At 35.6% G+C, this 25383-nt stretch overlaps 1 protein-coding gene across 1 annotated transcript in view; it reads right to left on the bottom strand.

The window, feature by feature from the left end:
- Window positions 1-855: 855 nt before the first annotated feature.
- LOC123525944 (mitochondrial fission regulator 1-like) overlaps window positions 856-25383 on the bottom strand; it is a 28689-nt gene continuing 4161 nt past the window's right edge. Inside the window, exons 3-9 of the mRNA XM_053537767.1 lie at window positions 23564-23677; window positions 22934-23070; window positions 18459-18721; window positions 16243-16400; window positions 13706-13824; window positions 9008-9197; window positions 856-6921 (exon numbers count right to left, since the gene is read on the bottom strand). Of these exons, the coding sequence (XP_053393742.1) occupies window positions 6826-6921; window positions 9008-9197; window positions 13706-13824; window positions 16243-16400; window positions 18459-18721; window positions 22934-23070; window positions 23564-23677 (1077 nt within the window). The 3' untranslated portion in view covers window positions 856-6825. The remainder of the gene's footprint in view (window positions 6922-9007; window positions 9198-13705; window positions 13825-16242; window positions 16401-18458; window positions 18722-22933; window positions 23071-23563; window positions 23678-25383) is intronic.

The following is a 25383-nucleotide window of genomic DNA, read 5'->3' as shown; positions in this document are numbered from 1 at the left end:
AGGCTACCAACGTATCCTGAGGGATTCTGCAGATGTTATAACACAAAATAAACATGCGCTAATGCTATTCTAGCATAAAATGCGTAAAAACTGATAAATGAATACAGTATCACTCAACGTCATTAAATTTCCACGAAATGCGCGGGAATGTCTGAGTTGTTTTTTTACGTTGAGGTCATTTCGTTTTGAATTATCCGTTGTGGGGCCGAATGACATTTACGCTTTGCCACGGAACGTGCATATATAAAAAGGTGTTATAACAGCACGCAAGGGCGAGAATCTCTGTTAACACACGTTTTCTCTCGTGTTAAAACACCTCCGAAAAGTGACAAGAACAGCAGTTTTATGCTAGAATTTAGAAAAATAGTTCTCAGTGGTGTATTTTATTTAATGTCATCATGTACAATCTTATGCACTGAACCATCTGAAAGAACCAAAGAAAAAGTGATTTTTTCTCTCAAACTTGAACCGAATTACTACATTTAATATAAAGTTTCTTGTTCGGGAAGTAGGGAAAGTCCAAAGATTGTTTCCTGAACAGGTTGTTTCCCCTACTGACAAGTGGTCACTAAGATACCAGCTTACATACAAAGACTCAACCAAAGTGGGATACCAGCACTGAAAAATGGTCAAGTCCAACTGCTCAGTGTTCTTGTGAAGTTTTATTATGTTGTGATGTTTTTAAACATTGGGCCCTGAACTCTGAACTTAAAACTACTGCATTGCTAGTCAAAAGCCCTTACTATAGACAACATCTGGATATATGCATTTGTGTTGTGCTGTCACTGATTGACCAGAACTAAATTCTATTTATAACAACACAATAATATCAGTGAGACAGAAAACAAACAAATCTCTGATGACATTGTATATTTTATTGAAACAGTTATATACAAAGGCAGTGATAAGTACACTTAACATAAATACACTTCATACCAATACTAATAAGCAAAGAATCAGTTATTTAATAGAAGTGTGGGAATTCTGAGCAATATGTATCAATACTCATGTACATGACAGTAACACTTCAGCATAATGTTTGTAGTGACAAGGAAAAAAATAACAGAAAATAACATTATGTTGATAACTGAACAGTAAAATACATGTACAAATTTTACATACAATATATTAGTTTGTACTTGACAATAAGGTTAACAATAAGTTGATTGTTTTGGTTTGGTTTGTCATTTTTTCAACAAGGAAGTATGTTTTTATCATATGACTGGTATACATGCATCATGGCTAAAAAATAACAACAGAAACCCAGTTATTTGTCTATCAAATCATTGTTTCTTCAACCATTTCCCTCAATGACCTCTTCGTAAAATAATTTTTAACCTAAAATGGTTTTATGTGCAACTTCACCCTTTTAACTGTTCACATTTTACAGCGTAAATAAAATGCTTCCACTGAAAAAATAAAGCAAAAAGAACTAAAATAGAGAAGAATATATTTCCAATCTAAATAATAAATTGTACAAATACTTTTTTTCCTACATGCTGCATAGAGTTTTCTGAAACTTTAAACATTCCTACATATTTATCAAAATTACAAAAACATAAGTAACTTTCAAGTTGATATAAATTCTCTAAATAAAGATCATTCAACATTAACTTCAAGAAAGATTTCTATTTTTTTTTTATCTTTAGCTTAAAATTATCAGTCATATTGATTCTAGACATATACACAAAATCCTGCAGTAACCTCTTCATATATACAAATTTTACACAAACTGAAAGACAGGACTATAGTCAAGTATATCACAACGTCTGGTAGATAAACATATTTACACATTATCATAAAATTTGTTCAAATGTTTTTAAACTTGTAAGAACAGAACAGTTTGACTCAAAGAGAACAACAGTATTAAAGTGAAAATTAAATTTTCTGATATCTAAGCATAGATATATTTTCTGAGATTTTTAAGATTTTCTGTTTATTGCCAACAATGTGTCACTCTCAATAGCATTATCTAAAACATGAGACTAGCATTTTAGTAGACCAAGTAGAATTTAAAGAAATGGCTACAGTTAGCTGCTATCCTTATTAGTTTTGAGAGCTTTCTTCAGTGTGGACTTGTGCAAATGCACCAATTCACTTTAACTTTCTTAGTTCAATCTTGCCAAAATGAAATACAAGATTACAACTAGGTTTTGTTACACATTCATATTTGGGTTGAAGATTTTAAATATTTTCAGAGTCTGATTAGATACATTTAAGAACTTTATACAAAAACCAAACTGAAAAAAAAAGATAAAATCTTCAGATAGATTTTATGGTGACTTCAAAAGAATGTGTGGGATGTGTTACTTTAAATTCTGTTAAAAGATGCAAGCATGCATTAACAAACTGAGAAGAGTTAAATTTGTCACATCTGTTTGCTTCAACATCTGTATTTAACCCTTATCATGCTGAACACGATTGATTCTGCCTTTACAAACAGTGCGGATCATGATCAGCCTGCACATATGTGCAGCCTGATCAAGATCTGCACTGTTTCCATTCAGCCAGCATCTTTTTGGTGAGCACCCCCTTTAACAGTTAATGATACTGTCCAAATTGAAAGATGAACAAGTTCATTCTAGAAATTTAGCAGGGTAAGGTAATTTAAAAGTTCATTCGTAGCTACCATGGATAACCCATATATGAGTGACTCCTCAAGAATACTGTTAGAAATTTTAGTGGGAGGACTTCACCAGATACAGGACACTCCCCTTCCAGGAGCTTTCCTGGTTCTTTAGCATGCCAGGTGTAAAGCACCCATACAAGGGACCCTTCTCTCAATGTTTGTAATTATAAGTTGAAGATGCAGGGGCTTCATCTCACAACCCCTGGTTACACAGTCTGGCAGTGTTACCACTGGACCACTGTGGCTGCACTGTATACTGCGCTGGTCTGGATCCATGCAGGTCGCAAACATACTATGTTGATTTTCTCATGGTGCAGCTCAATTAGAGTTTATAACATCAAACTGTAAAATGCTTTCTTTACTTTCAACTTCTTGTAGAGTAGAGAAAAGGTGTATACACTTTTCACACATAGCTACAAACAGCTAACAAATAATAGGCTTTTTGGTAATAAAATCCCAAATAATGAAATGCAAGGTTTTTAACAGTGATTTTAATTCTTTCAGCAAAATGTAGCAAATTTAAGTTTAAAGAAAAAGATATATCAAATGTTTTTAATGTTTAATGAAAAAAACATGAAAGTTTAATACCTTTTAATGCTAATGTTGACAAAGACCTAAACAGTATTTATTTCTTTTTCTGAACAAAAATGATCAGGCATTTTAAGTATAATCAAAATGTATGAAGCAGTTTGAAGTCGGTACCGAAGCTCTAATCACTACATAAAGGAAGTCTGTCCATCTGTTTCATACAGCCAAATACAATAAAAGTTGAGATCATACAATCTGAGACAATAAAATGACTTGCCATATATGATATTTCACTAAATATGTATCAAACTTCCACTAGTAGCCTTACCCTGTTACAATATGTTGTAGCAAGCAATGTTTACTAACTATAAACATAAATATGTATATAAATATTGGTGAGTAAGTAGGCAGATAGGTAACTAGGAAGGTACTCAATACATAAGCAAATAGAGTAGTACTAGATAGTTAAGTATGAAGGTATTAGATAGGTAAGTATGAAGGTACTAGATAAGTATGAAAAGTACTAGATAGGCAAGCATGAAGGTACTAGATAGGCAGGTATGAAGGTACTAGATAGGTAAGTATGAAGGTACTAGATAGGCAAGCATGAAGGTACTAGATAGGCAGGTATGAAGGTAATAGAGAAGATACTATATAGGTAAGTATGAAGGCACTTGACAGACAAACATGAAGGTACTAGATGAGCAGCTACTACTTGAGTGTGATACGACAGCATCATAATGACGTTGGGCCGCTTTTGAGGTGATGACGTTGCCTAGGAGACGACAAATAAATATTGTGCATGTTCTGAAATCTGTAATTTAGGTATTTGCATTCAGTATGTTCATATCCGTCATATGTTCAAATTTTAGCAAAATGAGACCAGAAATAAAGAAATGAGAGCACTTTTCCGGGTATTTATTGAACACCCCTCGTACATATCTACGCACTACTATCTTTATAATCACTAAGTGTTGTGGACATCAGTTAGTGGTTGTGTGGTATTTCCTATCTAAATCTTCAAAAGTACGCCAGTCTTTAACATTTACATTTGCCCTATTCTATTCCATTGAAAATCATGATGTTCATTTTGTATGAACAGCAAAAGTTAAGAAGACAAAGTTGCGATAAATGGCCACTATGCTGACGACATCCACATATAGTCAGGGAGAACGCTCCTTAGATGACATCGCAGTTGTTTCGTCTGGTATACAGAATGGCTGGGAAGGTGATTGTTAAATGCCAAAAAATTAAATTGTGCTAGGACCTGCCGATCCTATTCTGTTGTTCATTTCACAAGAACTCTAAATGATGGCCCTGTATCGCTCACCTGAGTACCATTGCTCAAAATGATATGATCAAGTTTTGACATAGAGCACACAGGCATACATTTTAACAAGATTTGAACAAATTTTGTAGAGGTCCACTAGGCAAAGCTACATGTCAAATATCTAAGATCTAGGCCTTCTGGTTTTTCCTATGTAAAATCAAGTGACCCCTGGGGAGGGGTCAATTTTGACCCCAGGGGTCATGATTGAACAAATGTTGTAGAAGTCCACTACGCAATGCTACATGTGAAATATCTAAGCTCTAGGCTTTCTGGTTTATTTTTAGAAATTCTTTGAAGATTATCCTATGTAAAATCAAGTGACCCCTGGGGCGGGGTCAATTTTGACCCCGGGGTCATGATTTGAACAACTTTAGTAGATGTCCACCAGGCAATACTACATGTCAAATATCTAAGCTCTAGGGTTCTGGTTTCTGAGAAGAAGATTTTTTAAAGATTTTCCTATGTAAAATCAAGTGACCCCTGGGGAGGGGTCATGATTTGAACAAATTTTGTAGATGTCCACTAGGCAATGCTACCTGTGACATATCTAAGCTCTAGGCCTTCTGGTTTATTTTTAGAAATTTTCTGAAGATTTTCCTATGTAAAATCAAGTGACCCCTGGGGCGGGGTCAATTTTGAACCTGGGGTCATAATTTGAACAAAGTTGGTAGAGGTCCTCTAGGCAATGCTTCACACCAAATATCTAAGCTCTAGGGCTTCTGGTTTTTGAGAAGAAGATTTTTTAAGATTTTCCTATGTAAAATCAAGTGACCCCTGGGGCGGGGTCAATTTTGAACCCGGGGTCATGATTTGAACAAATTTGGAGGTCCATTAGGCAATGCTTCACACCAAATATCTAAGCTCTAGGGCTTCTGGTTTTTGAGGAGAAGATTTTTAAAGTTTTTCCTTTCGGTTGCCATGGCAACCAGAGTTCTGCATGGAATTCAATTCTTTGAACAATTTTGAAAGGAGGCCACCCAAGGATCATTCCTGTGAAGTTTGGTGAAATTCTGCCCAGTGGTTTTCAAGAAGAAGATTTTTTTTACAAACTGTTGACGGACCACGCACGACAGACATCAAGCGGTTACAATAGCTCACCTTGTCACTTCATGACAGTCGTGCTAAAAAATGTCCTTTGTTAACAATTTCCACTGCTTCAATATTGAAAACAGAATTAATTGGCCACATACAAACAGAACAATATTTTGCGGTAACAAAATCTAATTGTTCTGTGGAAAGTCACTTTAACCTATTTATTCTGTATATATACTCATTCCAATATAATAATTATGCAAATGATTTATTTTCAAGTATACACAGGATATTCTTTTAAGGTCTGAAATTGAAGTTGCACTTGTAATAAATTGTTTCTGACCATTATAAATGAAGTCACAGAGAGATTGTATATATTACTCGTTTTTCTCCCTAAAAATTTAAAAGAAACTGCAGAAAAGTCTTGGTATAAAATATTACAGATCACACTGCAGCTGATTGGAAGTATAGACTGTTTCACATACAAACTGAAACCAACACAAAACAAACTGTATTTTGTCACTGTGCTTTCAAATACAAGTTGAATCTTGTATCTAAATCTCTGGATGGAAATGTGAAGAATCTGGCAGTTGCAGCATGACATCTTCATACAAATAAATTTTTGTACATGTAAACTGTCTTGAAACTGTCTTGAATATGAATAGTGAGGTATCTTATTGTTTGCAAGTCCCCAATGTCACCATCAGAGAATGGATCATATACTTGTGATTTATAAACAGAGAGACAAATTTAGAGAAAATCATAAACTTGTTTTGGAATCCTGAACAAGTTTTTATCCATTTCCATGATCAAGGAAAAGTGTAGCAAAATTTATGTTTATCAGACCAAATTTTAACACCTAAATAGAAATTTGAGCCTGCATCTCTTCATTTCAGTTTAAAAAACAATGTATGAGTTAAAACCTTTGTAAGCTGTAGTACATCTTAAATTTTTATCAGTTAATTTTCTTTATGGTTCAGTGTATATGCGAACGGCCCAAAATAACTTTTCTACAAGGAAATTAAGTAAGAGTATGAATGAAGAAATTAACACGTAAATTTATAAGGACAAGCAAGCAAAGTATCATATCACAAAAACAACATACAACGGAGTGTGAAAAATAGCACATAAATTTAACACACTAAGGAATGTCTTTGGCACGCACAATGATATTGATTTTATCATTTGAAACGCTTATCATCTGTCATAAATAAATATGCTCTGAATTTTCTCCTGCACCAATCTCCCCTAGATATCACAAGTTAATGGTTCCCAAGCCTATTACAGTGCAACAATCCTCCCTGTATCACTGGTTCCTCTCTTGTAATGGACTTGCACTTTGACGTCTCTCTTGAAACAGCATGGATCTTTTCTTTGTTTTCCTCAGCAACTGTTGGCCAAACTGTCAACAGAAATTTCTTACTGTACATTTCTAATTACAATTTTGATTTTTTTTCTTTATCAGGTTTTATATCACTCTGCAAAAATTTAGGCCACATGGTGACTTTCCAGTGTTACTGGTGGGAGAAAACAAACCCAAAACAACCCAAGGTAGCCCTTCCGCCATTTTTGAACCACTTTCATAGACTTTCAGCAAACAAGCTGGATAGTTTCCTCACAAGATTCTACATCTCAAGCTGGGTTACAAACCCACAGCAAAGTAGGGGCAAGCAATTCTTTGGTAATTAAGGGACCATAACCACTTGGCCACAGACTCTGATTTTAAAATAGTTACAAACAAATCTTTAAATCAATCAAAGTCATTTTGTTACCAAGGATATCATGCTCAGTAAAGATGTTTGGTTTTGGTTTATTTGTTTGTTGGGCTTCAAGTGACAATCAAGGTCATGTGGCAAATTTTCAGCTTTTATGTTGGAGGAAGAGATGAGCACCTAGGTAGAACTATCAACCTTCCACAAGCCAGCTGTATAGCTTTCTCACATTTAAGGATTCAAAATCCTGTTGGCTCTCAAACCTGAAGGCAGCCTTACATATTAGGCCAAAAATTTCACTTCTAAAATATTTCTGTATAAAAATAAAACCATTTTCATCTAATATGAGGGGTGATCCAAAAGTAATGTCACTGCATCTATTGCGCATATATACATCATTATATTATTACAGAAGTTATATCAAGATGTACACTAATTCAGTTTTGATTACTCAGGTAAATATTCATTTTTAGGGTTGTTTTGTTTTAAATACATAAAACTTCAAAATTCACCAATGGTGACATTTAACCGCACCCACAAATAGCATTTCTTCAATAAACACAAAAAATAACCAACAATAATATTCACCAATTAACATCAAAATAATGCATTTAATCATATGGAATTATAATGATGTGAACTTATGTCTTGCAGCAGTCAACCGTGAAAATTGTAGTAGCATCCTTACAGGTTAAAGGGAAAGGCAATGTTGTTCTCATGTTATATCCATCTGCTAGGATTTCTTAAAAAAATTCAAAATCAGCTTAAAAGTGAGAAACTTATGAGCATTTAAATATTTGATCAAAATGGTGGCCATTTTGTTTCCATGGCAACAAGAAATAAAATGGCGGATTTATGAAATTTCTAGATATATATTTGAAGTGTATTTACTTATTTCTGTAAAATAATTTCTCTACTTTTTCCAGCTATAATGAAGGAAATTACCAGGTTTTACACTTTACACTCAAGAAACATACGCAATTAATCCATTTAAAAGGTAATTTGCTAAATAAAGAATTCAGCAGTGTGTAAATGACGTCATAAACACACTGAAAAATTGCTGCCTCCATGATCAGCCATTTTCTTAAATTCAAACAGCCGTATCTTTTTCAATAGTGGTCCGATTTTAAAAATTCTTTCAGTGTTATGAAAGGCTTGAAAATGGCTTTCATATCAAATTAACTTGTATTCAGGCATTCCTTGCCCTTTAAAGTTTGCTATGTGGTGCTAAGGCTTGTTATTACTTATTGAAAAAAACAACATAAACTGTTGACAGCAAAACAGTCAGTGGCATCCTGCAATCACCTGCATCATGCTTTTTGTACATGCCATTATCTTGATATGTAAACAATAAATTTTTATGATATTTTCAGAAAATGCTGCAAATAGATCGAGGTACTTAAGTAGGAATTTTTGTCGCTTTCTTTCTAATTAACATGACTTAATAGCTCCCATGACATTACTTCTGGACTGATCCTTATATAGTGATATCAGTTAAAACTGGATCCTTCAGTCAAGTATTTTGCTACTGTGTACCAACAAAATTGTGTTTTTAAGAAAATCCCTGTAAATCTACCTAATAGACTTGGTAGATTATATCCCAATCTGGTAATTACCTGACAGTCATATCAACCACTTAACTATCAAGTAAGAAAAAAATTCTTATTAAAGTCGTTGATTAATTCATTTTAAACTTAATAACAATTTAAACCCAATTTAAAATTCCTACTTTACTTTCACATAAAAAAATCAAGACTGATTCTAATGTAAACTTACTGGTGCAATAGGGCTGTCTGGTGAAGTATAATCATTTTCATGGTCTGTGTCCGGACTGCATGGACTGCGGGGGCTGTATAATATATGACTGGCAAACTTCTTCTTTAAGGCCATAGCTATAAGAGATGCAGGATCCTGGTTCTCTGATATCTTAGGCTTGTCGGGTTTTAATGGAGTTCCACCAGGTGACCTGTGTTAACACAAAATCATTTCATTATGTCTATAAATAAAACATGTATACCAACTAGAATGTGTCTATAGGACACAGGGTGTGCCCCCACTAGTACATTTGTCACAAATAAGGGGCAATAATTCAAATGTTTGCAGTCTTAAGGGGGTATAGCCTCAACAAACATTTTATATAAAGGATTCATTATTCTAGGCCATACTCTTTTTTAGTTATGAGCATCACCAACAAAAAAAATCCTCTATTTTGACTATTTCAAGGGCTGTAACAAGGTCACATCATGATAAGAATTATGCAAGGCATCAAATACTTTTTGAGGTAGGCACATCATTAGGTGAAAATGTGCATTTTTGACTATTTCAGGGGCCATAACTTTGGAAATAGAGGGTGGAGCCAGACGGAAAATAGAAGGAGCGCAAGTTCACATCATGATAAAGACTCATGCAAGGTTTCATCAATTTATATGAAACACTTTTTGAGCTAGGCACGTCAAAAGGTAAAAATGTGCATTTTTGATTATTTCAGGGGCCGTAACACTGGTAATGTGGGGCGGAACCAGACGAAAAATAGGAGGCATGCAAAGTCATATCATGATTAGGACTCATGCAAGGTTTCATCAATTTATATGAAATACATTTTGAGCTAGGCGCATCACAAACTTTTTTCGGACTGATGGACGGACATGACCAAATCCATATATATGCCCCCTCCACTGAGTGGTTGGGGCACAAAAACAACTTTACCGGGTACATGGTTCATACAGACCTTCCCAAAAGAAATTCAAGTAGTTTTCAAGAAGTTTTCAAGTAGTTTTCCTCCATTTTCAAGGACTAAAATGGGCGCAATGTCACTGTTGCTGAGACATGAAATAACCAATTTAAATCCAATTTAGGACAAAATTAAACAATGTAACACAAGATTTACCTTCAACGCATAGCGGATAAATTACACAGTGTGAAAATTACTTGAAAGAGCATAAAACCCATAAAGTACAGTACCGTACCGTACTATCGCCGACTCCGTGGCAGGCCCTAATGGCGGTAACGGTTGTTGTTTTTTTCGTTGTTTTTTAGTCCGTTTATAATGTTTGTCTGTTTTCACTTCGTACCCGACGAATTTAAGGACTATTTGCCATTTTTTGTACGTTTTTTTCCCTAAATTCAAGTAGTTTTCAAGTAGTTTTGACTGTTACAAAATTCAAGTAATTTTCAAGGAGTAGGCATCAAATTCAAGGACTTTTCATGGCCTGTGCGAACCATGGGGTATATATCTACTATAGAGCTACTTGAAATATAACAAGAGTGGCATGATGGCCCTAAATTGATCACCAGCTCTGAAGGTATAACTAGATGCCCACGGGCAACATGTCAAGCCCGCCCTTTGACCCCTAACTGTGACCTTGACACTTGAGATAGGAACCTGGGGTTTGCACATGACACTCCGATTCATTGAGTTAAACATTCATGCCAAATATAAACAAGATTCCTCAATGCATGTCAAAGTTATGGGCAGGACAAGATCTGACATGACCTTTGACCTCCAACTGTGACCTTGACCTTTAAGATAGGAACCTGGGGTTTGCGCTTGACACTCCGTCTCACTGAGGTTAACATTCATGCCAAATATAAACAAGATTGCTCCATGCATGTCAAAGTTATGGTCTGGACAAACAAATCTGGACGGAAGGACGGACGCACACACACTGAACAGCCATTTGGATGACTATGCTCTTCGCTTCCGCAAGCAGGCTCGACAAAAAATCATTTCTGCCAAATTACTTCGAAAATTGGCCTTGAAGGTTCATAGAAGTTTTCTAAGTTTTCCATAGAGCAATATAGGAAACAAGAGGACCATGATGGTCCTGAATCGCTCACCTCTTCCCAGATGACCCAGTTTTGAATAAGACGTCGTTTTTTTCTATTATTTGACACAATGACCTAGTTTTTGAGCTCATGTGACCCAGTTTTGAACTTGACGTAGATATTATCAAGATAAAAATTCTGACCAATTTTCATGAAGATCCATTGAAAAATATGGTCTCTAGAGAGGTCACAAGGTTTATCTATTATTTGACCTATTGACCTAGTTTTCGAAGGTACGTGACCCTGTTTTGAACTTTACCTAGATATCATCAAGGTGAACATTCTCACTAATTTTCATGATGATCTCATGTGACCCAGTTTCGAAACTGACCTAGATATCATCAAGGTGAACATTCAGATCAATTTTCATGAAGATCCATTGAAAAATATGGCCTCTAGAGAGGTCAAAAGACTTTTCTAATTTTACACCTACTGGCCTAGTTTTTGACCGCAGTTGACCCAGTTTCAAACTTGACCTAGATATCATCAAGATGAACATTCAGACCAACTTTCATACAGATCCCATGAAAAGTATGGCCTCTAGAGAGGTCACAAGGTTTTTTTTATTATTTGACCTACTGACCTAGTTTTTAATGGGATGTGACCCAGTTTCAAACTTGACCTAGATATCATCAAGGTGAACATTCTGACCAATTTTCATGAAGATCCATTCAAGGGTATGGCCTCTAGAGAGGTCACAAGGTTTTTCTATTTCAAGATCTACTGACCTAGTTTTTGATCGCAGTTGACCAAATTTCAAACTTGACCTATATATCATCAAGATAAACATTCAGACCAACTTTCATACAGATCCCATGAAAAATATGGCCTCTAGAGAGGTCGCAACGTTTTTTCATTATTTGACCTACTGAACTACTTTTTGAAGGCACGTGACTCACTTTCAAACTTGACCTAGATATCATCAAGATAAACATTCTGACCAATTTTTATGGAGATCTCATGAAATATATGGCCTCTAGAGAGGTCACAAGGTTTTTCTATTTTTAGACCTACTGACCTAGTTTTTGACCGCACATGACCCAGTTTCGAACTTGACCTAGATATCATCAAGATGAACATTCAGACCAACTTTCAGACAGATCCCATGAAAAATATGGCCTTTAGATAGGTCACAAGGTTTTTCTATTATTTGACCTACTGACCTAGTTTTTGACGGCACGTGACCCAGTTTCGAACTTGACCTATTTATCATCAAGGTGAACGTTCTGACCAATTTTCATGAAGATCTTGTGAAATATATATGGCCTCTAGAGAGGTCACAAGGTTTTTCTATTTTTAGACCTACTGACCTAGTTTTTGATGGCACGTAAATCAGTTTCGAACTTGACCTAGATATCATCAAGTGAACATTCTGACCAATTTTCATAAAGATCTTGTGAAATATATGGCCTCTAGAGAGGTCACAAGGTTTTTCTATCTTTAGACCTACTGACCTAGTTTTTGACGGCATGTGACCCAGTTTCGAACTTGACCTAGAATTTACCAAGATGAACATTCTGACCCATTTTCATAAAGATCCCATCAAAACTGTGACCTCTAGAGATGTCACAAGGAAAAGTTTACGGATGCACGGACAACGGACGCTGCGCCATCACAAAAGCTCACCTTGTCACTTCGTGACAGGTGAGCTAAAAATAGATATGTCCCTGGCAGCATGTTCTATTTTGACAAATCAAGTTGGCTTTTGACAATTTTAGAAGTGGACCACTCAATGATATGTATGTGAAATTATTTCGAAATCAGATCTGCGGTTTAGGAGGAAATGTCCCCACTTCCTTAACTGCACAGTTACATGTTACTTGTTGACAATTCAAGACTAAGTAAACTTTTAAAGTACCTTGGGTTTGGCTGTGATTTATAAGGTGAGAGAGGGGGGAGCTTAATGTGGACAACTTCACATGCTGAATATTGCTATATTGTTTCATGACGCCAGGTCAAAGACTTTTAAGATACGTGTGGCACAAACGTTAAGGCCCTTTATGCATATTTTGGGCAGACAGAAGTCTTCTTTCCAGTAAACTAAATACTGTCCTTGTGAAAACCATTTTTAGCATAGCTTTTAACTTTGTTTCAAATGTTGTATGTTCATGAAGATTGTACAGCTCACAGTTTGACTGCTAAGAACATCATTCTGCAAATGAAGGAGGGACTGCATGATACAGTGAAATCATTTTATTTTTAGGGTATGACATTTCATGGTTTTAGGATATGAATTCTTGGATTTTTCAATATTTGAAGATAAAAGAATGGGAAATTTAGATGTGGTTTGAATTTAAGTTCATAGAATGACATAACCATGATACTTAGTCCCACAAATATTATCTAATTCAATAGATTCACATAAGCTTCTGTACCTGCAGCATGAATAACAAAGACTGTACAGTCCTGTCATGAAAGGATGCTCTGGCTGAACTGCCTGAACACCTGCACGGTTGTCAACAAAGGACCTACCTTTGTATACCCCCAGTTTCACTGTTCCTAGGTGCTTTAGGTTATCTGCCATTGAACGAGGGCCTGACTGAGAACTCCTGTACCCCCAGGGCCACTAACAAAAGGACCTGCCTTTGTACAGCCCTCAGTTTAGGGTTACAAGACCAGTACATGCATGACCACCAGCAAAAGACCTACCTCTGTATAGCCCTGAGTTTGACTGTTCCCAAACCTTTCAGGACATCTGCCATTGAAGGAGGACCTGACTGAGAACTCCCTGTACCTGCTGGGTCACCAGCACTGAGGTTTTCTTTATTCTTAAATATAATGAAAGTAAATGCTATGTACAAGACATGATTTACTTTACAACAATTCTGATATAAATTTCAAATTTATAGTTGACAAACAAATTTTAAGTGTGACTTAGTTCCCACTGCCAATTATACTCCTGAAATTTTGACGCACTTTGTCACATTTCTGAAAATTTCACTGAAGCATATATGCTATAGTCACAAAATCCATGCAAATAAAAGTAGAATAACATCACATATTTTCTTGTCAGATCAGCATTTCAAGGGACCTTAACATGAATAATCTCATTTCTTCCTCCTGTATTTATGCTATTCATGAAGCAAAGAAAGACTCTCCTGAAAATACAGTAACCTTCTTGCACTGTTCTGAATTTTTATTTTCTTTACAAATATCTGTAGTATTGTAGCATGTTTATCCTTAACCTCAGTGACAAGCACAACAGTACTGTCAAGATTTTTTTGTTGGGTTTAACATCACACCGACAAAATGTGGCACCTTTTCACTTCTGATGGTGGAAGAACCCAGGTGCCCCTTGAGGCATGATTTCAGGCACAAGCGGGCACTGGGTAGGACCACTGACCATCTATGAATTAGCTGGATGGCTTCCTCACATGAAAGAATTCTACACCCAATGTGAGGTTTTGAACCTTAAATGAACCTACCGCTGTGAGGTAAAAGTGATTCCAAGTCAAGTGACCTTAACCACTTGTCCACTGTACTATCAAGAAACTATATCATCATCATAATTTTACTTCTTAGTTAATGCAAACAACATACAGAAACAACATTAATGAAATCACCTATTAAACTTGAAACTAAATTCATTGATGACAAAATATGTTTACTTGAAAGTAAGTAAAACAACTCACTTAGAAAAACAAGAGGGTCATGATGACACTGGATCGCTCACCTGAGTAATATGAGCTACATGTTTCAAATGTCAAACTGATGATAAAATATTAAGAATGTCAGTAGGTCACATTCATGGTCAATGAAATTCAGTTTTACGATTTGTGTGCAAAACTGTGTATGTCATCAAAATTTCAAGGCTGTATCTTAAAAAAAACAAGAAAGTAGGTCAGTAGGTCATGGTCAAAGTCAAGTGACATCATATTACTTGGGGTCATCAGGTAATTATAATTAAACAGTCTTGGAAATAGGATCAGATGATTTTTTAAGTATTTTTCCTATATAACTCACATAATAACTAAGTGACCCCAGGGCGGGGCCTCTTTTAACCCCAGGGGCATAATTTGAACAATTTTGGTAGAGGACTACTAGACAATGCAGCATACCAAATATCAAAAGCCTAGGTGGTATGGTTTCAGACAAGAAGATTCTTAAAGCTTTTTCCTATATAATCTATATAAAACTTGGGACCCCCAGGGCAGGGCCTCTTTTCACCCAAGGGGTACAGTTTGAACAATTTTGGTTGAGGGCCATAAGACAATGCTACAAACCAAATATCAAAGGTCTAAGGGTTGTGGTTTCAGACAAGAAGATTTTTAAACTTTTTTTCCTATATAGTCTATGTAAAACTTGGGACCCCCGGGACGGGGCCAAATTTGAGCCTAGGGGGATAATTTGAATAATCTTGGTAGAGGACCACTAGATGATGCTACATACCAAATATCAAAGCCCTAGGCCATGTGGTTTTGTACAAGAAGATTTTCAAAGTTTTCCCTATATAAGTCTATATAAACCATGTGACCCCCAGGGCGGGGCCATATTTGACCATAGGGGAATAATTTGAACAATCTTGGTAGAGGACCACTAGATGATGCTACATACCAAATATCAAAGCCCTAGGCCATGTGGTTTTGTACAAGAAGATTTTCAAAGTTTTCCCTATATAAGTCTATATAAACCATGTGACCCCTGGGGCGGGGCCATATTTGACCCTAGGGGGATAACTTGAAAAATTTTGGTAGTGGACCATTAGATGATGCTACACACCAGATATCAAAGCCCTAGGCCCTGTGGTTTTGAACAAGAAGATTTTTAAAGTTTTTCCTTTCGGTTGCCATGGCAACCAGAGTTCTGCATGGAATTCAATTCTTTGAACAATTTTGAAAGGGGGCCAACCAAGGATCATTCCTGTGAAATTTGGTGTAATTCTGCCCAGTAGTTTTCAAGAAGAAGATTTTTTAGAAATTGTTGACGCACGACGGACGACGGACATCAAGCAGTCACAATAGCTCTCCTTGTCACTTCGTGACAGGTGAGCTAAAAAGAGACCCAAGGACAGTGCCCTATACTAACAGAAAAGCAGTTAAGAATCAGCTGTTTAGAAGATATAGTAAAATTATCAAGATCATCATAGAAATTTAACCTAAATACAACAGCGACTCTGAAGCCAGGGTGAGTAAAGTTTTTCTTATTCTCAGTGTGAACAGTCAAGCTAAAAACAACATCTGTCTTACCTCCTTGAGCATTTCCGCCAATGATTTACCAGCTTTTGGTGCTTTGAATATCCCTGATGGTGTTGGTGGGGGAGGGGGTGGAGGAGGTGGTGGTGGGGGCGGAGGACAAGCTGGGGGTGGAGGGGCAGGCACTCCAGGTCCCATACTTGGATATGGAACTGAAATATAGATATTCAGAGAAATGTTTCAATTTCACGGGTGGTAAACGCGCAATCCAATTCCCGCCGGGAATACGCTTAAAATGGGTTGCGCAACGTTCGGTGCTGGTGTTGCGCGTAAACAAGGACGAAATTGAGGTATGTGAAGTTATGATTTTGCTTAGTATGAGACAAGAATAAATTTTCTCGAAAAAAGCAAAATGCTATTCGACACAGATATGATAATACATCATATGTGTAAAATATCTGGTTTGTAATTTATGATTCGGCTCAATTATCACAAAAACTCTGGCGACACAAAACGTGAAAAAAGTATGAAATCAACAAAAATGGCAGTTTCTGACCTCATATGCCTAATCTGAGGACATCTGATGCTTTTTATGATAACTCAACTGCTATAAAGTAACGAATATTAAAATTATTTGTTTCAAATCCTGCTTACAGGGACATAATTGACAAAATAATCATCGGGAATGGGGTTGCGCACCGGGAATGGAGTTGCTCATATACATCATAATGTGTATAATGTATACACGCAACTCCATTCCCGGGGCACAACCCCATTCCCGATTATTTTTTTGCCAATCTTTCACCTAAAAGTAACATTTTCTTTAAGTGTATGTAATATCCATGATTGTTTTACACATGTTTGATCATTCGAAGTGTCACATTTCCAGAAAGAAGGCACAAGAGTTAGAAAATTTGCATTTTTCATGATTCCATGCTTTTTTGACAGCTCGAGCCATCAGAGTTTTCGTGATAACAGAGCCGATTCTTAAGTTAATAAGTTGGTATTTCACATATATGATCCTTATTCATTTTTGTGTCGAATAGCATTTTGCTTTTTTTCGAAAGCACTCGTAAATGTGTAATTATTTACAAAAACAAAAACCCACCTACCTCGATTTTGTATATATTGATGCGCAACACCAGCACCGGAAGTCGCGCAACCCATTTTTAGCGTATTCCCAGTGGGAATTGGATTGCGCGTTTACCACCCGTGAATTTACGGTAACTGATGCTTGTTACGTGTTTACTGGGTCAATAGCAATAAAATAACATTTATTGGCAGCAATATAATACCAGTAAACATTTAAAAGCAGTTATGTTTAAGAAATAATAAATCTGTTCCTATATTTTATCAATATTTCGCATCCAAACGACTGCCCATGTTTTATTAATTGATAAAATTATTGAAACATATTTATTATTTTGATTCTAACAACGCAAATAATTCGCATTTTACAGTACTACACTTTCAGCGTAATACGTCATTCGGGTCATATGCTGTTACAATTTACCCCCTATGGTTAGAAAGTGTTGCAAAGCCAATGGAACGTATAGATATTTGTTTCTTTTTTATCAGAATTTTGAGAAGTATTCATAAATTAGTAATCTAATAGCTCGCAAACTAATTTTGAACAGAATCATCAAATAAGGCGAGTTGACCCTGTGTTACGGGTGACAAACTTAACTTTTATATGACGTCACATCATTATGACGTCATACTTTATGTCATACATTTATGACGTCACTGCTGAATCATAATTAAGCTAATTGAATTCGCTAGTAGAGATCAGAACGTGTTTTATGGACCTACACATAAGTCAGTATGACTTTTTACTATATTTATGTTTTTGAAATGCTGTTTTCAACCGTTTGGCCCTGAAATAATTCGTATGTAATGGAACTGAAGTAGAATCTCTTATGTTACAATCATAGGGGGGTGAAATGTAACAGCCAACCATATTTTATCGTAGATTCATGTATAGGTGATTTCGCTATATGTTTATATAGCAATTGCTGCGGATCATGTTAGAATAAATATTCAAGCACTGTTTCAGAATACAAGTATATCTAATCTCCAAAATTTCAGCTTTTATTTGCAAACTTTTGATTTGTGCGGAAGTGACGTCCATTCAAAGTTATTAAAATAAAAGCAGTGTTTATGGTTAAATATAAACTAAATGACTCCTCACTTATTACAAAGTATCTCTGTAAGAAAGGCAAAAACAAACAACAATGTTTCTTCCACTGGAAACCAACTGAGATGCTTACTGGGAGGAAGTTTTGTGTGCTCCTGAACTTTGATAAGTGTAGCAATCTGTGACCTTAGTGCTGCTAGCTCCTCCTCCATGGCACTGATCTTCTGCTGTGTGAATGGGTCCACTGACGAGACTGCAGACACAGAACCTACTGACTGGTCAAACGGTGTAGATGTTCTATCATCACGAAGAACTTGCATAGGATCAAATATCATACCATCTTCAATGTCTTGTAGTTCGGGTTCTGGTGAATCTTGTCTGTGTTTCTCTCTAGGTCTACAGAAACAGTTTTAAAGTGTAAACTCATTTTTTTTATAAGAGACATATTGTTGTCTTTTAAACAAAATAGTTTTCAATTCATACAAGGTAGTGACGTGTTGATTACCCGCAATCAAGGTATTGACTTATCATTCATGATTAAGTGGTCTACATGATCATTAAAAAAAACCCAACTATTTATTGATTCTGATAAATTCTGATGTCCTAACAATGCCCTCAAAATAAGCTAAATTGAGTGTTACGTAACTGTTTGGTCAGCAAAATTTCCACTCTATTATTTTTACTGCATATAAATCGAATCTAATTGATACTCAAAATTGTGGTAAATTGACCAGTTCTAATCATTCTGTGAAAAACTGGCAATCGAAAAGTTTAAAATTTTGGTAAAATTTTGGCAATAACTGATACGTCTTATTTTCATCATAAATATCAACGATTAGGCTTTTTTCACAGTAATTTATATATTTACTGTAAAATAAGACATATTCTCTAATTTATAGTTTTTATTTTTCCATAAAAAATTATCCTAGAAAAGTATTTTTAAGGGACAAATTTAAGACTTTAGTGAAGACTAAACCTCAAAATCAACGTTTTTGAATTTCAAGAAATTTTGGTCACGCAAAAACATCTTATATTCTAATACTACAGTAGCCGCTAGTATTACATCTGAACAATGAGACCTTAGGCAAGTTAACTGTTGCTAACATTGTCTTACAGATTAATCTTGAAACTGAGTTATAAAAGGCCTTAGGGATGTAGGATCAAATTTTTTCTACGGTTAAGAATTTTTTCATAGTCTGTGAGCTTCAGGAACATTAGTTTCTAAGACAAATAAATAACGGCAGAAAAAGCAAAGGGCATCGCACTTGTTTTTATCTTACAGGGCATTTTCATCACCCACTGTTTAATGATTTCTGAAATTAAGTAAAATTGAAAAAAGAGCTGTCAGTGGACAGTGCGCTCGACTATTCTCAGTGCTTGATAGTATAATATAAGCTATGAATAAAACTATAACATTACAATAAACATATTCTAAGTCAAAAAGGGGCCATAATTCAGTCAAAATGCTTGATAGAGTTCTCTGCTCCTGTTTACAGACTGGGGTCATGATGGTAAACAAGTATGCAAAATATGAAAGCAATATCTCAATGGACTTTGAAAATATTTGGGGTGGTACGCAAACTTTAACATTTATTCTAAGTCGAAAAGGGGCCATAATTCAGTCAAAATGCTTGATAGAGTTGCCTCCTCCTTTTTACAGACTGGGTTCATGATGGTAAACAAGTATGCAAAATATCAAAGCAATGTTTCAATGGACTTTGAAAATATTTGCGGGTGGTACGCAAACTTTAACATTTATTCTAAGTCGAAAAGGGGCCATAATTCAGTCAAAATGCTTGACAGAGTTGCCTCCTCCTTATTACAGACTGGGGTCATGATGGTTAACAAGTATGCAAAATATCAAAGCAATATCTCAATGGACTTTGAAAATATTTGGGGTGGTACGCAAACTTTAACATTTATTCTAAGTCGAAAAGGGGCCATAATTCAGTCAAAATGCTTGATAGAGTTGCCTCCTCCTTTTTAAAGACTGGGGTCATGATGGTTAACAAGTATGCAAAATATCAAAGCAATATCTCAATGGACTTTGAAAATATTTGGGGTGGTATGCAAACTTTAACATTTGGGTGACGCTCACGCTCACCCTAACGCTCACGCCGGAGCGAGTAGGATAGCTCCCCTTTTCTTCGAATAGTCAAGCTAAAAATGGGGGTACTTCATATAATATTTAATATCCCACTTAATTTTATAGGAATTTCAGGTCCAACAGGTCACTATTAATACAAGGTGATTAACCGTGATATCAGTATTATATAAGCATAAATATCACTGACAAATCTCTAATTTTTACATGTTGGCATAATTACTCTGCCCACTTTTTTTCAATATAAAAAAATGTATTGAAATCTAAAAAAAATCTGCTGTTAAGATTTTAAAAATATTTTGCTGCTTTAATGACACACAAAAATGCTTCAATATGGGGAGAAAAAATGTTGGGTCATCATGCATCTAAGAGATATATTTGGAAAAAAACTTTAATATTTTTTGTTCTTTTTGTTTTAATTTATATGTCCTAGATAATATAAAGTGCAATGTTGAAAACTTTTATTTCAGTTATAGCTTATCATTACATATATCAGTGAGAAAACTCTCAGAACCAAACTTGATCTACTTTAATGAATATTTGAAATAACCTACTCCTACCCCATCGTACATCTTACATCAATTTTAGGCAAATGCCAGCCAAAAATAAGGGTGAAAAAAATTACAACAAGTAGACTCTGTAGAAACTCCTCATATGGTGTAATAAAGATCATGTTCTGTTCTGTTCTGTTTGGTTAAATGGTACATTATAAGCCATTTCTTGATTATTTAGAATTAATTTTTGGCATAAATTTTGTTCGAAAGAAATATTTAAAAACAGATTTTTAACAAGAGCACCGTCTACGGGTGCCATGGCGCGTCTGCAAGTGCCTGACAGTATGTAAGAAATGAGTTACAGTTCAGAATTTCTAAGTAAAAAAAAGGGCCATAATTCTGACAAAATGAAGGTTAGAGTTATGGTTCTTGGCTTACAAAAGGTGGGCCTAAACAAAAATTTTAACCAAAAAACTCAAATTTTCTAAGTACAAAAAAGGCCATAGTTTTGACAAAATGCATATCAGGGCCATGGCTCGTCTGCAAGTGCTGGACAGTATATAAAAAATGAGTTACAGTTCAGAATTTCTAAGTATAAAAAGTAGGGATGGCAACGAATAGCATTTTTGGTATTTGAATATTTGGTCAACCTTCCGAACGAATATTCGAATATCAACTGATCAACAAATCAACTAAAATCCTACGTGTTTATCATACCCTAATCAGCGACATGCATTAATTTTACTTTCGATTACACCGGAAGTAATTCAGACATAGACGAAATAAAACTGATAAATCGTTCTCATCGCTTGTTCATCTTTTGGAGTATAAAATATTCATTATTTGCCTGCATATACATATAAGTTATATAGGATTTACTTATTTCTTACAGGGATGTAGCCTTCGCGTAAGTGAGGTCTCTCCACACATATTACACGTAACCGACTTCTTATCGGATGATCGCGTGAAAAACTTCAAAACTGCAGGAGGCATTGCTTGCATTTTGACAGTAGATTCAGTGCGGGGTGGGGGCATCTAATAAGGGTGATATAATGAAAAAGAAATATTTGACTTAACTTTACGTCTTTTGTCTGAAAATTGAGTATTGTTTTTGTTTTTTTTAGAAGTTAACCATGCGAAATGCATTTATTCGTCATTTCAATTAGATAATCCGATTTACGCCAAAAAATGATATGCATCCAATTTGACTTGTTTTCTACACTTATCAGCATTTTTCTTTACTCAAATATATCTTTTATCAACTTTGATTGAAATCCGAGTAATTAGTTCAAGTGATGTCTGATCATTTTTTAATTACACGCGGTTCGCACCTACCAAAAACAAGGCGAGTTGTAATGGATTTACATCAATTTGTGCCCATTAAAATTTTCTAAAGGTAAACAATTAGAGGTATTAACTACAGGGTACACTGCCATCACCATAGCGATGTACAATCTCGGTACGCTAATATACAAAATGACACGTCTGACAAAGACAGAAGCCATTTTTGCGCGAATTTATAATGAAAGCGGGTTTTGGCAAATTAGATAAACAAACATTTTTTGTTCTTTCATTTGGCTTTTATTTATTTTTCATGATCTTATATTTTTTTCCGAATATTCGAATAGTGAAACAGTATTCAAATATTCGTGTAATGAACGAATATTTGTTACCATCCCTAATAAAAAGGGCCATAATTCTGACAAAATGAAGGTTAGAGTTATGGTTCTTGGCCTACACAGTCAACTAATGATGATAAACATGTATGTAAAGTTTCAAAACTGTAGCTCTTACAGTTTTTGAGAAAAGGTGGACCTAAACAAAAATTTTAACCAACGCCAACTATCAAGTGACAACAATACAGTTTACCTCGTAGATTTTTTCAAAAATCAGACGAGCTAAAAATGGCTGATATCCTGAATAAAACACTTGTATATCCTTAAAGACAAATATTTCATTATCCTATCTTATCAGCTTAATAATCCATATAATTTTTTGCTTTTTGCCTACCTGACCATGATGCAGTTATTGCCTAGGTCCTCCTCCACCCAGATCAAATTATCACCACCACTTGACACATACGACAGTTCACTGCAGAAGCTGTCATTGTGGGCAGGTGCATTTGTCTGGTTGCTCAAAAGTAAGTTCTGTAAAGGAAAATGAAATTTTAAAATACTGGCAATGTATTATGTACATTTTATACATGGAGACAACAGAGGAATTATAGCAAATGGATGATGGACAATCAAATAAGAAGAGTATGATCTGACCAACTTCTACACCAAACATAAGAACACATCTAAATGTATATGTTTAGATATTTGATAAGTGCACAAAATTTGGTACAGGGAAAAGTTTTATCATAGGGGCAAACTTTTTGCATAGCAGAAAGGAAACAACAATATTAAGAACATGAATCTTTGGTATGTTACTTGTGCATTAACTGACTTTTTTTAAAAAGAAAAGCTAGAACTCAGGGAACACAGAAAGAACAGTGCAGCAAACATTTCTGGGAAGACTGGAATGAGTCTGTTGACTGGTCCCCTCGGGAGGTTAATATTTTTTTCAGACTTTGGGAACAGAAATATCCAAAATATAAATTTGGTTTAAAGGTAGTCTTTCACCGAGATTATACTCTACCTGTACTTGTATTCTCCTGGCAGGTTTGAGCGGAAGTCTGCTCCCTATCCTCCGTACAAGGCTCCTATCACGTATATTAATCTCCCGCTCTGGCAATGGTTGTATTATCTGCCCCTGTCAGGTATAAATCACATCTTGTAATTTATTGTATTTTTTACACATACGTAGTGTACATGTCATTTTCTGAATACTTAAAGTAAAGTCAAGGCTTTTCTTGGCAAAGTGGGTAAGAGGCATGAAAAATGTTTTTAAGACTTCTATAAATATAACAAAGACCAAAAACATATTTCTTCAAAAGCAAATACTGTAAATGTACTACTTTAATCAGTTGTTTTTTTGGTGTTTTTGTTGTTGAAAAGTTAAGCATGTCACTTTGAAACTTAATATAAACATATATGTTGTATGCAATTTGAATTCAATATGTGTTTCATTCATGTTACCTAATAGCCTATTATGCAAGTTACACTGCTACACTAAAGCCTAGATAAATATGTTTATTTTAAAACCACTAATTCATGTCATTTTATAAGAGTTTTTCAATGGTTGAAGGTCCGGGTGGAAATATCCAGCTCGAGGGTAACTGTTTAAGTGGTAACAAGGCTCGGCTGAGTAACTGCCAAACAGTTACCTGAGAGCGAGATGTTTCCATCCGCACCTTCAGCTAGTGATAGATTCTTTTTCTTGCATGTCGATTCTTTAATTGATAGAAGAAATGAAGTTAAACGAATGCTTTTCTTCTGAGCACTATTTTATTATAGTAGCGTATGAATTTATGCATTCATTCATAAAATGCATCATGTGAGTCATCTTACACTCCGGGGTGTTAGACAAGTTTTTCTAGCACCGGCAAAAAAATGGAAAAATCCTGTCTGGCATGCAAGAATAAGACATTCAAGCACATTCTTTTTGCTGAAATATCAAAGCTTTCGACATAAATTTTTGCCAGTCAAACACTTATACTAAACTTTAACAAGAACTGTACGTAGGACAGCCAATGCTTGACAATTCGAATTGTTGTCCCAGAAGCAGGAATATTATCCTAAATGTTTCAATCCAGTATCTGCATTAATTTTGGAGAAACCGGAAGTTTTTATGTTCAAAAGGGGACATAATTTGCAAAATACATACATGTCAGAGTTATGGGACTTGATGCTATGACCAAGTTTTATAACCCCGAAGAAACGCTTGAAGTTTATACTGCTTTATTTGATTAAACGCCTAATTTTACACATAGTATATTCACCGGTGTTGTACATTAAATTATACCAGATTTATATAGCGCCAAAGGCGCTTTACATAGTTCAAATGCAGCCACACAAGGCGCATAATTCATCCTCTACTAGTACAGACACAGAGTGACCTGACCAGAGGGACAGAGTGAGACAAAGCCCCCATGACAGAGAGATCAGAAATCAGATACAGGCTTATCCGGCTAACTTAGCCTATCTCGTTTCGAATAGACAGCCTGGTTCTTTAACGTGCCCAGGGTATAGCACTGATACACGCAAGGATTGCCTGGGTTCCTGACCAGTACACCTCTAGTTGGGTGGGAAACACTGAAAAGCGTTTCTGAAAATTCCCGAGTAGCTGCCGGGGATCGAACCCTGACCTCAGGATTGGAAGGCCAGTGTGCAAACCACTGAGCTATCTGTCCACCCAGTTTCAATTCAATATATGGATTAGTTTTTGAGATAGTAACTTGCATGCAAAATTTTGACCAGGATTTTCTAAGTCCAAAAGCGGGGGGCATAATTTGCCCAAACTACATGTCAGAGTTATGGGACTAGATCCTGTGAGGTTGGTTATTATCTTGAGAAAGA

The sequence above is a fragment of the Mercenaria mercenaria genome, chromosome 3 (assembly GCF_021730395.1).
Source record: "Mercenaria mercenaria strain notata chromosome 3, MADL_Memer_1, whole genome shotgun sequence".
In the NCBI taxonomy this organism is placed as follows: domain Eukaryota; kingdom Metazoa; phylum Mollusca; class Bivalvia; order Venerida; family Veneridae; genus Mercenaria; species Mercenaria mercenaria.
Note: the sequence above shows the minus strand (reverse complement) of the source record. Positions and strands in the feature narration are given on the sequence as shown.